The 16,887-nt window shown below is 45.3% G+C and overlaps 1 protein-coding gene across 1 annotated transcript in view; it reads left to right on the top strand.

The window, feature by feature from the left end:
* The window catches only part of osp (myosin phosphatase Rho interacting protein outspread), a 109,992-nt gene that overhangs the window by 52,624 nt on the left and 40,481 nt on the right, over window positions 1–16,887 (top strand). The window contains exons 2-5 of the mRNA XM_075701588.1: window positions 7,948–8,028; window positions 12,277–12,342; window positions 12,995–13,146; window positions 14,890–15,007. Of these exons, the coding sequence (XP_075557703.1) occupies window positions 7,948–8,028; window positions 12,277–12,342; window positions 12,995–13,146; window positions 14,890–15,007 (417 nt within the window). The remainder of the gene's footprint in view (window positions 1–7,947; window positions 8,029–12,276; window positions 12,343–12,994; window positions 13,147–14,889; window positions 15,008–16,887) is intronic.

Genomic DNA, 16,887 nt, shown 5'->3' with positions numbered 1-16,887 from the left:
AAGAAATACGCCAGGCGAGGCAGTCGGGTGGTTTGCGGGCGCTGCCAAGCCTAACTTGTTGCTTCGTGTAAGGTCGTTACTATTTCCTAGAACGCGTATATATGTGCACGTGTGTGTGCGCGCTTAGATGGGCGTTCAGATAGTGCCGCGAAAGGAACTGGAGGAAGTTACAACCAGCTCTGAATATTAGCTGGTTGCGCTGGAGGACGTCAAGAAAGTGCACACCGCTCTTTCTTTTTTTTTTTTTTCGTATAAGGTCGTAGTAAAGCGTGGGACTCCGGTTGAACAATAGTATCAGCAAGAGCGTAACGGTTTTCTTTTTTCCTGTCCCGTCATTGGGACTGCGCGATTCGATCAGCGCCTTGGCGTTTGACTTCGTGAGACCCACAGGCAGCAGGCATTGTGCACGCGAAGTCTAGCGTGTATTTATTGGCTTGTGCAAAGACGCAACCAGAAAAAAAAAAAGGAATGCAAAAAAGTGGGGGGGGAATTGGGGGTAAGGGGTAATCCGTGTTGTAGCTATGTGTTACCGTAGGGCCTGCACCGGTTGTAGTGGTGTAGTTGTGGTAATTTGGGCGAGCTGGTTTTTTTCTTCTTTTTTTCATGGCGACCTTGTTCTAGCTCTGGCAGACGCATACACACGAGAAGGAAGCGCTGCTCTAGGAACACGGGAACCGTGCCATTACTTTCCAACTCATTTATTACGAGAAAAAAAAAAACAAAAAAACATACGCTTATTCTATGCAAGCAACATTGTCTTTCGTGTAGTCATTTTATAACGAATAGCTTTCTTTGCTTTTGTTATCGCCCGTTCTTTGGCTGTCGCATGATTTTCGATCCCTTTTTCGTGTGGCCGTAGTGTGCTAAAAACAAGTTCGCCTGTGCGAAGTTGAGTTTCTTTTTTTTCATTTTCATTTGTGGTCTCCTAAGCTAAATCCGAACAGGGAACGGGACGTTTCTTTCTTTTTTTTTTGTGCATAAGTTAAAGTAGTAACTGACACACGTTTTCACAGTTGTATGAACTATACAAAATTGTATACTTAAGCGCGAGAAATCGAAATGCCATAATGGACTAACTTTAGAAAAGTTTCAAGTTAAATTTTCCGTTATTTACACTACGGTATACATGTTGAAATTTACGAATTGCAGCCGCCAAGTTTGTAGACGTGTCGACTTGGAACGGATTCTTAGGATATGACGCGAGTTTTCAGTTAATTTTGCGTTTGAAACCACGAAACGCCGTTATGCCAAAGAAAGTAAGCGGCCAAACGGCGCATTTTTTTTTTTTTTTACCTACTGTTTGACGGCGCAGGTCACGAAACCGGTTTCGTAGTTTTTTCCTCCTCCTCCGCGGGGTGTCTTGCACAAACTCGCCGGCTACGATTCGTAAATTACAAAATGTGGCCTCAAAGTTATTAGCGAAAAACTTAATCAGTGAAATTGTTCTAGTTAGTCGTATTCGAATTTTGATTTGTCGTAGAAGCGATGTCCGGCTTGTTTGAGTAAGCCAGTTCAAGGATTATATATGTGCTATCGGCAACAGGCGATATTAAAAAAACTTCTGTGTACTTAGAAAACAAAACAGTGAAGACGACGACAACAACAACAACAGCAACAAAAGAACACCTTTTATACAGTGTGTGTGTGTGTGTGTGTGTGTGTGTGTGTGTGTGTGTGTGTGTGTGTACACACACACACACACACACACACACACACAAATGTGCACTCCACTGGCCCTCTGCGCTGCAAAGCATAGTTCCTGAGAGGATGTGTACATTGAAAGAAGTTCGTCTCTGCCATGACGTCACGGAAACGAGCGAACGTAATTGGTTGGCGCATCTGTAGAAATCGGATATCTGAGCGGTACGTTTCGCCCGCACTTTTGGGTTGTCCAATTATGGCGGAGAAAAGGAAAGCCAGACTGCGCTTCGCTCCAGAAAACCGCAGCGTCGTACATCAATGTGGCATCACGAGACCGAGTCTATAGTTTTTTTTTTCGTATTCGGACTGCTTTAGGAACTTGAAAAAAAATATCATCGGATCTTGCTAGGCCGGTTGATGCTTATCCAGCTCTTTTTTAGAACGCAGTGTGAGCCTTGTTTATCGATAAACCTTTAAAAGAACACTGAAGAAAAAAAGTAGTTTCGTTTGCATTAGTAACTTAACCATCTGCAATGCCAAGGAAAAGGCACTCTCACAAAAAAAAAAAAGGGTATGGCAAGCCAGAAAAGCCACAAAAACGAGAGATTGGTGGCGCCGCCGCCGCGAAGTTCTCGCACCAGCTCGTTGTGACGTCATATATTTTAACGGCGTCTGCTAGGCCTATGGTTAAGTGTTTATCGATAACAAATTCACTACATTGTATTATGAAAAAAAAATTAAGCTGACAAGTTTCGCGCCTACGTTTACTGGACCAACGAGGCCCAAATACGAAAAAAAAAAGACATTTTCTTTTAGAATCCGTGACGTCACACGGACGCACTGACGCGAAATGAAAAAATAATGGAACTTTGACCTTTATTTCTTTTCTCTCTAATAATCAAGCTGTTATCACAGACTTAACGAAAATTTGTTTTCTAAGGATACCTTGTCACTCTGAACTGATTCAGTGTCCCTGTAACACCCGTGTGTGAGAGCATCAAAACCAGTAACGTCGCAGCAGGCTAATTCGCGGGAACTTATAGCAACGTAACCATCTGGATCTCGTTTTGTACGTCTGCTCCAGATGTACAGATGCTATAGGAGCTGATAGCGGTGCTAGAACGGTTTCGAACTGTTTCTTTTCTTTTTGCTCGGGTCACATTATTTGCGCGTAGCAGTTGTCGGCTACCCTTTATGTGATCTGTAGTGAACGTTCATCGACGTAACGTGCATAATGGCAAACTCTCACCATCGCCGACCGAATACTGTTACAGCGAAGGGATCGCACGAGAAGTGCGGACTGTGACAAAGCAACAGCCGCGTCCTCGTAATTTTGTTCGTGTCAGCCTTAATTGGTTCTTATGAGGTGAGAAATTGTTTTTTTTTTAAACAGAATAGAACGTTCCCTTTGTGGTTCGAGTGGCAGAGGTTAGGAAAGCGAGCCGTTTTGTTCAATTTGATGTCTGTTACAGGCTCCACTTTCCGGAATATTGCGTTTCTGTGCAACGAATGCGCCAAGGTACGAGGCAACCGTAAATTAGTGCGCTTTGTCACAACCTTACAACAGCGTTCACTGTCTCGGGTACGTGAGCGCCCGTTTTTTTCTTGTGGAATTGGACGGAAATAACGGTCCTGGCAGCGGAGTCTCTGGCTATAGCGAATTGGCAGATATAACGAAATCGTCGCACGTGCAGCGGCAGGGCTGAGTGCGAAGAAGGCGCCGCCTTTTCTCGTTAACACGGTTCTTATTGTCTAACACGCGTACGGTTAAAAGCCGATTGTAACGCGTTCGAGCTGTAGATTTAAGCAGTGCAAAGATCTCGGTCTGCATGTATACGAAGGCGCCATTTTTTTGTAGCTGGTTAACTCTGCAATAACCATTGTATCATGTAGGATATATGCTGAGTTTGATGCCCCAGAAGGCTGATTGATGCATAGGAAACACAATGCAAAGCCTGTAGTTGCATTTTATGGGCTGGAGTGAAGTTTAAGCTGTGGATAGCCTAAATGCCAAATTACTAATTAATTAATTAACTAATGTAGTCAAATGTAATAGAAAAAATTTCACCGTTCTTTTTTTGTCCTCATATTTACTCTCATTGGTCGGAAATCAGTGTCAGACAATTTGTTCAATTTCTCTTGGTGCGAAACTGTGTTTGTGCATGACAGGGTTAATGCTTGGACGTTATGCAGGGTTCAATTTGCTTTCGCGCTGTGTACTTTTATAGAAGCGTGCGCTCACCTTCCGGCGGTAGTGCGAGGGTGCGAGGCAGACGTAATGTTCTTCGTACGTGGCATATTTGTAGTAATTTGCACTGTGCGTAGTAGTTCTGGCGTGTGGACGCGGGTTTTCCGTCAGGCCTAACGCGCGTACGCACGACAGCAGATGCGGCGTTGCACGTGTTTGGTCGGTATATGTAACACGCCTATACCGTGGTGCACGAGCACTTCACGCGCGGAACGCGGTTGGCGTGCTTGCGTGCGGTTCGCGTGCGTTCCAGGTCTTCGTCTGCTTCCTCCGGGGTTTCCGTTTTCGGGGATTGCGCGCTCTTGCGCGTACATATTTTCCTTTTTCCTTTTTTTGTTCTTTTTGCGGGCTTTCTCGCCGCTGTACTACACACCGGGTACCGCCGGCACGCTCGGGTCGCCCGGGCCGCTCGTTCGGCCCGCTTCCTGCGTCGACACGGCGCATGCGTGCGTAACGGTATGGGAAGGAAGAGCCAGAAGACAAAAGGAAGAAGTAAAAGAAAGAAATATAGAGCGGCTGCCACCGCTTCCCCCCCGCGCTGCCGGAAGCGACGTACGTTACCCGCTTTTTTACCCAACTCTGCTTGCCCTTAAAGTGCAGCGTGTGTGGGTAATGTGCGTGCGTGCGTGCCCGTCGTCTGTTCCACCGTCTGCGTGTGTGCCGTCTGCTCGCGCCACTAAGTGCAGCCCTGTGCTCCCGCCCCGACGCCGGTGTCGGTGTGGATTAGTGCCGCGTCGGTGCGCCTCTGTGCGGAAACGCGCTCTATGAGGATGTGCGTGCGTCCCGTCGTGGGAAGCAGCGTGCGTGCGTATGAAAAAAAAAAAGGGGGGGAGGTTGGGGGGTGAGGACGCTGCGTTCACAAGAGACGGGAAGCCCCGGCCCCGACAGAAGTGTCCAAATTCCGCGTTAGAGGGCGCCGTCTGCGTTGTTGCGCGTAGCGCGCGGGCGTGACCGATGACCCAGTGCACGCGTCCGCCCCCCCCCCCCCCCCCGTCAGCTCCGGTCTGCCTTAGCTGCCTTTCCGCCACCGTGGTTATATAGAGATGTCACGCTGTGATGAGGCTTCCGCGAATACAAAAGGACTCCCCCTTCCTCCTCCTCCTCGCCCCCCTTTCTGATTCTCGCGCCGTGACGACTCGTTAGCTGGGGGGGGGGGGGGGGTTCACGGAAGTTGACGAAGGATGGCGAGGACGCAAAAAAAACAAGAAGTAACAGGACGTCGAACGGTATATGCATTGCGGAACTGGCGACACCTGCTCGTTAGCGTAGGAGCAGGTGGCGGTGGTTGATAACGGTTTGGAGGAGCGTGAGAAAATATCCGCTCCAAGTGGTGGCTCGTATAATGTGGTTCTGTCTCTCCCTTTCTGATTGGTGGTGTACCTGTGTGTGTGTGTGTGTCTGTGTCTGACGGATCCTGGCTGTAATTGTTATATCCGTTATGACTGCGGTTGCGGTGTGGCGTGTTTTCTTGTCGATGTTGCCTCTTCGACGCGGGGTTATGCTTTTCCGGTTCTGTTTGTTTTTTGACATTATTTTCCGCTCTCCACCGTGGCGCTGCCCTAGAAGCATTGTTGAATATGATGGTGATGATTATGAGGGAATTTCCCTTTGAAACGGGGCGGTCGCGTGTGCTCCCGCACTTCAGCACATGCTGCTAAGTTCATATGCAACTTTACTATTGTTAGATGTATGTTTTAATTCTAACTATTTGATATGTCACTTTGGTAAATTCATGATCGCATCACTCTGAGACTGCATACCACTTTTTATTCAACCTTGATAAACTTGTAAGATGACAAGGACCTTCTTTTAAGTGTAACCCGATGGTAACTCTGTGTGTAATGCGCAAATGTTGCAAGTGTGCTTCATCGCACGCCTAGTTCGACCTAGCCACCATGGCGGACTTCAGCTTAGAATCGTAATTAAGGTGTCAAACGCCGCCATCTTGGTCAGGGCAAGTAGCTGTGCGAGAAAGCCTGCTTACGGAATTTCGCTTAACGTCATTGAAGCTTTATCGCAGAACTTGTGCTCAATGGCGAAACATGCAAGGCTGCAGTTGTTCTCTGGCGCGTTCTTTTACTTTAAGACTTGCAGTTCCCTGTTGGCTAGTGTATTTCATCGAACATTGGAGAATTTATGAATTTATGGGTACAAAACAGCTGTGCCATGAGCATAAGCATTTAGACTGGAAGGCAAACTTTAGGAAATGCAATTGCCGGGTTGTCGAGAATACTGCTCGATCAATAAAAGACTGATAAATTTGCAAATTGTAAAAAGTACCTACGCTGGTCTGTTCTAAGTGTCTGTTCTCTTGTGGAACTTCATCTGGTTTCCTTAACGCAGTATTTTGTTTTCTTGAACAATTGTTCTTGTGCCTTTTAGTGTAGGTAAAAGCACTTCCTTGATTCGGGCATAACCCACCCACACGACTTGGTCCGTTGTCAGTTTTATGGCAACCTGATTGTTATTTTTTACAAACTTTAAGGAGTTGGTGCTTACCACTGCTTTGTTATCATTCAAATCACGCAACAAGACTGCATATTTCATTAGTTTGCATGCTTAAGTAAAGCACTTGACATCGTTGGCTATGGTGGTTTTTCCTGACTCTTATGTGCCAACGAGCAGTGAAACCATTCCATGTCTCCATGGTGGTTTGTTTGTCGAATGGCGAGGAGTGCCCGTACTGCGGCGGTTGATAGTTTATCTCTGGACAAACCAGGAAAACAAGGAGGCCAGGAAGTTAATTCAACAATGTAGACCGGTGTATGTAGACTTGTTGAATAACCTTAACGAGAACAAGGCAACAATAAGTGCAAAAACTCGGGGCTCTCACGAAAAACAGACAGCGCTTGGGATAATAAGATCAGTTCTCTATGACACAGTGTCGCTGATGTACATGCTCTTGCTCATGGAACGCTACTTCGCCAAGGCACAAGGAAAGTACATTTAAACCTCGATATAACGAACGCTGACGTAATAAAATTTCTATATAACAAAGCAACCCGCTGATTTTACCGAGTTCCTTATATTGAAGTTTAGCCGTATTGCCAGCCTTGGCGAATATTCGGTGTTTGCTGCAGCGCGCGGTATTGTGGCGCCGTCAAGCATGCACTAGGCTAGCGGGCTGCTGTTGCCTACGAGACTTCGAAGCATACTTTTTACCATTTTTTGCCTCACGTTTTTGTTTGTTGACTGATTAAACGTGTGACACGCCAGAGGCTTCGGACAAGATGCCACGTACCAGGACAAACAATATAATTTGCTGCCACGAATCAGACATTTTTGTAAAACTGTTAGAATAAAAGGACAGGTCACTGTAATAATGTCCTGGTTATCAAAATTCAGCATGGTAGCGGACTGTCACAGCATGGCCGCGTTCCATCAGTTTATGTTGGTCTAGTAATGGCTGCTCTGTTGGTGCATGAAAACAGTTTCCTTTTTATCCTTTGCACGTGTCTTCTAAAAAAAAAAAGCGCCTCCGTGTTTTGTTGTGGCAGCACGCTCCGGATTGATCAAGTGCCTTTTGCTTGGCCGCTTGGCTCGTTATGTTGCAGCAACATTGCTGGCTTGTCATGACTGGAATAAAAAAAAAAGTTAGAAATACGAAAGCTTGCGTGTGCATTTAGGTGCCTTCTTTTTACTCCTTGCTTGACAAAGACATCGCAAGTGACTTAGTTCTCATCATCCTCGTGCACCAAAGAGTGTGCGGACCAGGCGTTCTCCCAAATTTCTTAGCAACTATGTCTAAAAAACAAACTAACAAATGCACTGCGATGTTTGCGGGGCTAAATCAGCAGCCTTCAGTTTAAGAGTATGTGCCATGACATATAGGAAATTCAGTTTTCTCGCAGAAACCCTGGTCCATGTATTTTTGAGCGCAGGTGTACGTACTACTTGTACTAATTCACGCCTGGCTTCGCTCTCCAACCAACGCCTTTAACAACTCTATGCACATACATAATGTGCACACGTAATGTTCGCATATCAAGCAAGAAACTGTACATGACACGTATACTTGTAGTCTAACATTACGTGCTCCTTGTTCACGCCGTGTGCAGGCCACCCGGAAAGTGTCGACCTGTGGCTACCTGTTCGTGGCTCCCGACTGGGACTTCTCGCAGGCGGTCAATCGGACGAGGGTGAGTCGAGAGCCTTTGCCCGAAGGCGCACGAAACTCGCTTCACGAGAGCAACGGGGACGCAGAGAGAAATACGTCCTCGTTGCTTCACGTGTGGTTAGGTTCCCGCATATCAATGGGCACGAGGTCATGTGCTTCGTTTGCGTATTATATCGTTTGCCATCGCAAGTATAGTCTCGAAAAGTGGAAAGTCTCATTGCCACTTCACAACAAAGTAGCAGGCATTGAAGCCAGCGAAATCGTAAAGGAGGTTATTGTTTTGCTAATTAGCAAGCGTAGAGAAAGCAAACGAAATTGCGCTACCCGGCGCGGGTCATTTGCCCGCCCAGTTTATTGGATGTTTTTGCACGAGATTATCCCTGCGAGTGCTATCCAGTGCCGCTCATAGCCAAGGCGGCGGATATGAAACTTTCTTTTCTACCACGAGGTCATGATAAAAGCATTGCACGTGTAATGTGAGTGATGCGGGTTCGATCCGCATCCTGCGGCAAGCTTTTCATTTCGTCCCCATTCATTTCCCTGTACTTTATTATTCGTTCTTTTTCACTTTGACGTTACGATGAACATTCCCATACACAGTCGAACTAGAACCTAGTTCATTTGTTTCGAGAAACAACGCGAGAGAGAAATAAAAAAACGTACTAACCAGGAAAACGTATGATCCGAAGTCACTAAAGCATTCGGCATACTCCAGCTGTATAGTTGACATCGTCGGTAACGCGAAGCGGGCGAATCGTTGGAGCACGACACGCCGACCCGCGCGGATCCGAGCTTTCGGGGCCCGATACGTGTGCTGTCGTTTTCTTTTTCTTTATTGCGGTTTCGGCGAGCTTACGTTTACACCCCTCGAATTCGGCGTGGGACGGCAGCTTCTTCGAGCGGTGCATTTTGGCGGGAAGCTTTGACGTGCCCACTAGGGGACAATCGTTGTGGCACAAGACGCCGACGCGCGCGTATAGATGGTGAGACCGGGGCGGCCCGAGACGCGCGCGCTGTCGTTATCATATTGTGTACAGTTTTGAGACGGCGACGGTAGGGTGGCTAGAATTCTAGACACACTTGCGCCGGGAAACCCAAACGAAATCGAGCTGGGTGAGCGCGCCGGAATAAGATGCCGATGCCGCCAGAGCGAAACACGACAAAGATGTGGAGGCTCGGGCGTATTGGCAATTCACGGTAACACAAGCACAGCGCGAAAGACGGGCACGAGATCGCCACTTCTTTTACGCTGTGCTTGAGATGCGAAACATGACACTCACTTCGCGCCGCCTGCAGCAGGGAACGGCGGCGCGTTTGGGGCTATCGCCTATTGGAAGCGATCAGTACATAGTCTTCCGACGGTACTACGCCACACGCGCCGTGAAACGGATAGGTAAAGGCGCTCATCGCATAGTTATGAACGCTACGTGCGACGACCCGCGAGGAGATTTGCTGGTACCGGAAGAGGAAGCCGAGTGCGTGCCGGCATTTTCACGTGACTCGGGCGGGCGAGTACTGCGGGGAAGCTGCCGTGCCGGGCGCTCTCGATCGCGCGTGCCTCGCGGCTTTTCCTCTTCACATGGGATCTAACGACCTGAAAATGTATCTTACGATCGCAATTTGGCGATGTACTCAACGTTGCTGCCGAAAAATCGTGTTTTCCGGGAACGTATTAACCGGTAAGCAAAGAAGAACGAAGCGTCGACGCCGGAAAACAGTACGAAACGGGATCGTATCAACGAGGTTCTATTCTATTTCATCTGGCTTCATTGTCTGTTACTTCGTGCAGTTGAGATTAACGAAAATTTGAGCCTCTCAGATCCCCTTATTCCTCTTGCTCATTGCCACTTCATCGGTTACGAGCCCTGTTACTGGGGCTCCCCTGCGTGCCTACAGCTCTGGAGCTCGTGAAAGTCGTGATTCATTCCTGTGAAGCTGTGATACTTTGCTGCAGCATAAGTTCTACAAAGGCCCTAGTGTGTGGTGCCATAATGAGCCCTATCATGCCCTCAGTGACTTAAGAACTTTGGAAATGACTGTTTGAACTGCGTACATGGCGTGGGGGTCAAGATTGGATAGAAGCCGCATCAGTGCTGCTTGACTAGCCTCATCTTGTACACAGCCTGCCAGCACACATGGCAAACCAGAAGGCAGGAATCGTGAACTGTTACCTTTATTTGTAAACATGTTAACAGAATCGCTTTTAGTAGATTGTGTGAAGAAGGTTTGCAGAACACATCAGAGATGCACTGATAACAAGCTAGATTACATGGCAGTCAAGGCTTAGCCAAAACTAGCTCCAGCCTGTTACTCAAGCTTCGCACGGATTGGGCAGCTTTGGAGCATGCATCTTCATCGCTGCACTTGGTACACACTTAGTACAACAACAAAATTGTGGCTTTAGTTCAATTTGATAAAAACGAATTTTTTTTTGCTGCACATGCAACCACTTGTTGGAGGATTCAAGCTATAATTATAATCCTCTGGTGCTGAAACTTAGAAGCCAGTGAAGAAAATCTAAAGGAAGCTTATGGTCACGAACTAATGATTCAAAGGAAAATTGTTCATGTGTTGTTTGAGTATATAGGTAAGACACCAGTATTGACTAGAAGTTACATGTAGGTAAACAGTATCTTTGCTGAGGCTAAAAAGAAGCGTGTTTGTGCAGGTCATGTGATGTTCAGTAATGTGTAAAGCTGGGCGAATTGGTGACTAATCATCGTGCCATGTAGATGAAGCAGTGTGCTGCACAGGACAAAAGAGAGAACACGAGGAAACATGACACTTGCTGTGACAGCTAGTGCTGTGTTACATTGTGTTCTCTCCACTTTTCCTGCTCAATGCGCTGCTTCACCCACATGGCATGATGATCATGTGATGTGTAGAATAGATGATAGAAGGTATGTTAGATTATGCAATGGTTTCCACGAGATAGACAATATAGTCAAGGGAAGCAGAGGCTAGATAGGGCTACGAGATTGCTAAATTTTCAGACGTGACACATTCGTCCAGTACAGAACATTGTTAACTTCACATCTCGTTAGAAACCCTTTATTTCGCTTGGGTTGTAGTAAGGCGGACAATGATGGCAACTTGTTAAGGTTATTGCAATGCACAATTTGGAAACCACAGTTTGTGCAGGCAGTATTTAGAAACACCCCAGTGCTTGTAGTGCCAGATGGAGTGAGATTCAATGCTTACTTCCATGTTGAGTTGTTATGCCATCACCAGACTTTTGCGTTAGCTGAAACTCATTAGCTATTAAGAATGGTTAAAATTTGAGTTTTTAGATACTTTGTTGGTAACTTGGGAACAATGCTAAATGATGAGACAAGAAAGGCAGCACATGGGTGCAGCTACAATTTCATTTAATGATTCTAGATTGATTCTCATGATTAAAGAATTGAGGCTTGCCAGTGCTCAAGGCATGTTGAATGAATCACTTATTTATTTTTACTGCATTATTCTTGAGAACTACAATTGAACATAGGTATATAGAGCACAGACATAATAAATTATTAGTTAAAGTGAAGGAAACATAAACATCACTAAACTTTTTTCTAATGAGATTGGTGTGCATGCTAATTATGACTATCAAAGCTAATGAAAGTGTTGTCACACATGACTTTGCTGTAATGATGTTTGTTGGCTACCTAAAGCCATTGCTAACAGATTATGCATATTACATGTGCAGTATGGTCCACTGTTAAACCAATATAACTTAAATGCATCATCAACTTAATAGAAAGAAATTGCTTAATAGTGACATGTTAGGTAGACCTATGTCAATAAAATGTTATTTGTTAGTGCCATCATGTCAAAACTAAGCTGCAATCAGTCCTGAGATACTATATTGGTGTCTCATTTAATAGTGGGTTGTGCTGTGCTGTAATTTCTTGGAAAGATAATCTGTACAAGGGTATGACCATAAGTCTTTTATGCACAGGGCACAGTGCCATCAGTGTCTATAGAAGAAAATTTGTATAATGCTTTAAAACACTAGGCGTTGCGGAGCGTAAGCACAAAGCTCCTAAAATAGATAATTGGCCAACATTTTGTTTGATCAGGTATAGAACTCAAATTAAGGAACTAAAATATAGAATGCTGGCCAAAGTGGTGTAATTGAAAGTGTTGGGCTTTCTTAAAGCTCTTAAACGTTGGACAAAGGGATGCGGTCAGAGGAGTTAGATGTTCAAAGTCCTAAAAAACAGGCACAGTGTCCGAGATGATGACCGTTCGTTGTTTGTGATGATGTGTTGTCCCTTTGCAGAGGTGGCAGAGGCGCTGGTTTGTCCTCTACGACGACGGAGAACTTACTTACTCTGTGGATGAGCATGTGAGTGTTCGTTCCAATGATATCAAACGACAGCGCAGTCTATGTTGTCAGTCTGACCAATGTTTAAAAATGGCATTGAGTGGCTTTTGCATACTGATGTGACATTTCCAACTTGCCATACTTTAACTTTATATGAAGGTTCCACTCTCCAAACCCTAGAGGAAATACTTTCAACTATGAGAGCGCCCCAAATAATTTACTATGCTGAATGTTTCGGGAAGCCTCTTTCTATTCCAGTATTGAAGTGGTTGACGGGTCGTGATGTTACAATACATTGCTGCAACTGCTACATGTGAGCGCAGTAACAAGAAGCGTGTGTAGCACTATTGCTAATTTTTTTTTTTATGGACAACATTATCGTGTCTAGTCTTATTGCTACATGACTTCAGCAAGTTTTGTTCTGCATCTCAACTCCACCATAATGTCGATGACATCAGCTCCAGCATTTCGGGACCTTTCATTAAATCATTTTACAAGTGTTTCCCAGCCTTTGTGCTTGGTCATCCTTTTAATGCTAGGTGTCAAGGCATAGTGTCTGCTTCATTTTACTGTTACTTGTGCTAGCGATGCATCCTGTTATGCGAGGTGGCGTGTTTCTCTGCTGCACAACACGGTGTGCCTAATCGAATGATTTTATCGTGTCTTCTTTCAGCCAAACACAATCCCGCAGGCGGTGATTGACATGACCAAAGTGGTGGCCGTGGCTCACGCCGAGGAGCTCACTGGAAACCAGTTCTCTATTGCCATCACTACGCCGGACAAGGTCCACTTTGTCAAAGGCACAGGTCGCGATGACAGCAAGTGGTATGTGTAACCCAGAACGACGGGCACTGTGATGTGGTGGTGCCCCATTGAATTTATGCCTCAGACTATAAAGGGCTGCGCTGTGGTGGGCTCTCCGGCATTCCTACTACAACGTTGTGCTCCATTTAATATTTACCAGGGAACACCGCGGAAGCTACGCAAGTACTGTGGTCACACACGTTTCACTCCGTGCATTCCGCCATGCAGTTGTACTTGATCTGCGATGCTTTCTACTGAATAACTACTTCATGTCTTGCAACTAAAACTTGTGGACATAATGTTTTGTCAAACCATATATTATTTGTGCATCGATGTGCCCTGTGTTTTAGTTGCAGGCGCAAGAGATGCACTGCGATTTCTAGTTGCCGAAACGTTTCACTCTGCTAGTTCTATGCTAGATAGGTTCAGATATGCGACACCTGCTGTGTAATAAATACATATTTTGCGACATGAAAGTATAAGGCTTAATGTCGCATTTTATAACGTGATGCATGCCTAGACCTTTTTTTTTTTATGCACGGTGCTGTATTCTAAAGTGATAGTGCCAAGGGCCCCATGTCGCAAAAGATCTGTCGGTGTCGGCGGAGTTCTCTGTGAGCAAAAACTTACATATCTGTTGAGGTATATTTATACGCCACGGCTTGCTATATGAGATTCAGTACATACGGGTTATATTGCCACGCCATTCTATCACTGAAGTTGTTCATACCTTGTCTCACATTTTTAGCAAAGTTATTCCTCGGAATTTTGAGAATGACAGCCCACTAACAAATGTCATGAAAGAAAACACCAACAGCACATGCCTTTTACATTAAACCTTTTCAGACTGAAATATTAAAAGTGCAAAACAATAACAGAAACCTCAAAATGTTGTAATTTTCTTGGTGTGGCTTTGTGCTATCTCCAGGCTTCAGGATTGACCCACACAAGAGGCCACATTTCTACCAGAAAGCTTACCTTCATGCGTAATGTTTCCCAGTAAACATTACGGTTACATAAGCTGCAATTGCAGGGAAGCATGAGAAGCAGTCAGGAATCTGAATGCTGTTGCATCCCACTCTTAAAGGCGAGGCTTAAGCCTCTTCCAAATTTTTTCACGCCATGTACCAACTTTGTCAAGGACTTTGTAACGAAACTGTAGTGAAAGCACAACTTGGAAGGCCTATCTTTTGAGAGGGAGTATTCCAATATTGGACACAGTGAGATTCCGTCACATTGGCAAATTCAAGATCCTGTCAGCTCTGATTGGCTCGTAGAATGGCCACGCCCCCTCTGATTTGAGCTGCTGAGCTCAAAGGCGTGGGTTCGAACCTGGCTGCTGTGGCTGCGCTTGGACACAGGTGGAATGCAAAAACGCTCATATACCCTGCATTGGGCGCACATTAAAGAGCCCCAAGAGGGGGGTCAAACATTAATTCTGAATTCCGCCGCTGCAGCACGCCTCACATTCAGATCATGGTTTTGGCGTGGGCAACCATCCAAATGACACGGTAAATTTTGAAAGTGCTGAGATTGGCACTAAAACACGTTGTGTGGCTAGTTGGTGCATAGCTTTCAATAGGTGAAGCGCCAGTAGTGACAACACACAAGAAGGAATGCAGACAGGACAAGCGCCTTGTCCTGTCTATATTCCTTCTTGTGTGTTGTCACTATTGGCGCTTCACCTATTGAGAGATTGGCACCCCAGTGTAATTTATTGCTAATGTCTTAGTTTGCGACATTGCTCGATGTGACGTCGTGCAGGTGGTTCGACGTGCTGTCCCAATTTCCGAGCAACATGGTACGCAGCAAGAACAAGCACAATGCCTGCAATCTTGCGCTTGCGAAGTCAGCGCCTTCTGTCAACATCCTGTCATGCCAGGTTAGAGATGCTTACATTATGGCACCTGCTTAGTACGGTTGACCTGCTTCAATATGTAATGGTTCAACCATCTCCACCCCATGGTGGAGCTGGGTTCGTCTGCAGGTTTCTGGTAAAAACGATCAAGGGCGAGCTCAGCTCTTCTCCCCTCCCCCCATTGATTTCGGCGATACAGTTTATGCTGATAAAGTATTCTTTTAAAACTCTATATTCTGTAATTTTATGGTAGTAAGCTGATTATTAAAGCGAAAATTAATCTAAAAGTTAAATTCTTTAAATTTCATGCTCAAACTCCAGCGCCAATACTTCATAGTGACATCACGGATTTCAAAATATCTTTCTGTATTTTGAGCCATTGTAACTCTGTTAAAGTTATTGAAACTTGTGAAGCTCAGACCTTAGCTGTTTTAGAACACAGTGTGGTCAGTCTATCATTGCTGCTAAATATTAACTAGGTGAGCAGATTCTGGGAAAATCCATGACATCGCAGCAACTCGGTGCGGTAATTTTCAGGCACTGTCGCACCCCTTGCCTCGCCTTTGTGTTGTAACTTTTCTCTTCTTACAGCAAGAGCAGCTTCTTTGGCATTATAGACGGGTAATTTACAAAGACAACTGAAGTAATTTTTCTTTAGCGTTCTTTTAATCAGGTCCCTCTACCGGCATGCACAAAGGCTGCCAGAAGCCATATTTGTCATCCGACAGCTCACGAAACAGCCGCTGTGCTTTAGATGCACACACTCTTTGCAAGCACTGTACTGTGGATTTCGTAGTATCTTTTCTAAATTGCATGCGCAAATGTTGGTAATAAAAAGAAATCGGTGCTCTCCAAGGCACTTCATTCAATGCGCAATAAAAACAGCGGTGTCAAGAAAAAGTTAAACTTAGAATGTGGCTCCGCATTATTACAGTGTTTAAATGGAGCACCTTATTAGTGTTCATACCAACCACAGGTTATAAAGTCCATAAGACAACAGTGCTCAATGTGTGATGTTTCAGGTAGACACATAACAGTGAAAAACTACTGACGAAGTCGTCGAGTCAAAACTGAGGCGTAATCACTTTTTTAAAGTTCAAATCTGGTGTTTCCTTTAACAGTGGACCGTACTGTACATCGATCCAGTATATGCGTGGCACATTTCGCCGGTCGTTTTGGAGCACTTATCTAATTCTCTGAGCCACTGCTTGAATGTTCCTAGTCCGGTTGTGCAGGAAGAAAATATACTGTGGTGCACTGGATCATAGTGGAAGTATGCTATGGGCTGTAGAACATTTGGTTGAAGTCATGCATTGTCAGTCGAGCGAGAATAGATAATTCACTGCAGAGCTAGTTAATCTGAAGCAGCTAGTTGAAAGACAGAATCTCCTGTCCTGTATTTTCTTGTGCCTTAGCTTGTGCCAGTAGTTCATGCTCTGAATTTAGCCAAGATTCTCTGCTACAGACTGGGGAAAGGCTGGTCCACATTGTCATTGACAATTTACGTCTAGTGTGGTGTCCCTCACGCTAGAATAGTTGTGCGAAAATTGCTGGTGTTGCGAAACATAAATTGGGCTTTTTATGGGCTGGGAAGTGCGTACACGCATATCCATGGATGATATTGACATGAGTACAGTGTTTGCCCTCTTTAGGTGACCGTTCTTGACCATCTAACCACTGTGAGAAGGTTATTGCTTGGCGCAAAAGAAACATGTATTGGAGCTTTCCTGAATGATGTTACCGATTCTATAGCAAAAGAATCTTGTCCAATCAGGTTGCTTGCATGCCCTGAATGATGGTGTACATCCTAGAATGTGTGTGAGCGCCAGTGATTACACTGGTTACAAAGAAGGCGCCAAATAAAGCAACAGACGAAAGAAGGAGACACGAGACACATAGGTGTC

Source organism: Dermacentor variabilis, chromosome 8 (genome assembly GCF_050947875.1).
Source record: "Dermacentor variabilis isolate Ectoservices chromosome 8, ASM5094787v1, whole genome shotgun sequence".
In the NCBI taxonomy this organism is placed as follows: domain Eukaryota; kingdom Metazoa; phylum Arthropoda; class Arachnida; order Ixodida; family Ixodidae; genus Dermacentor; species Dermacentor variabilis.
This window is presented reverse-complemented; position numbering and strand designations above follow the sequence as displayed.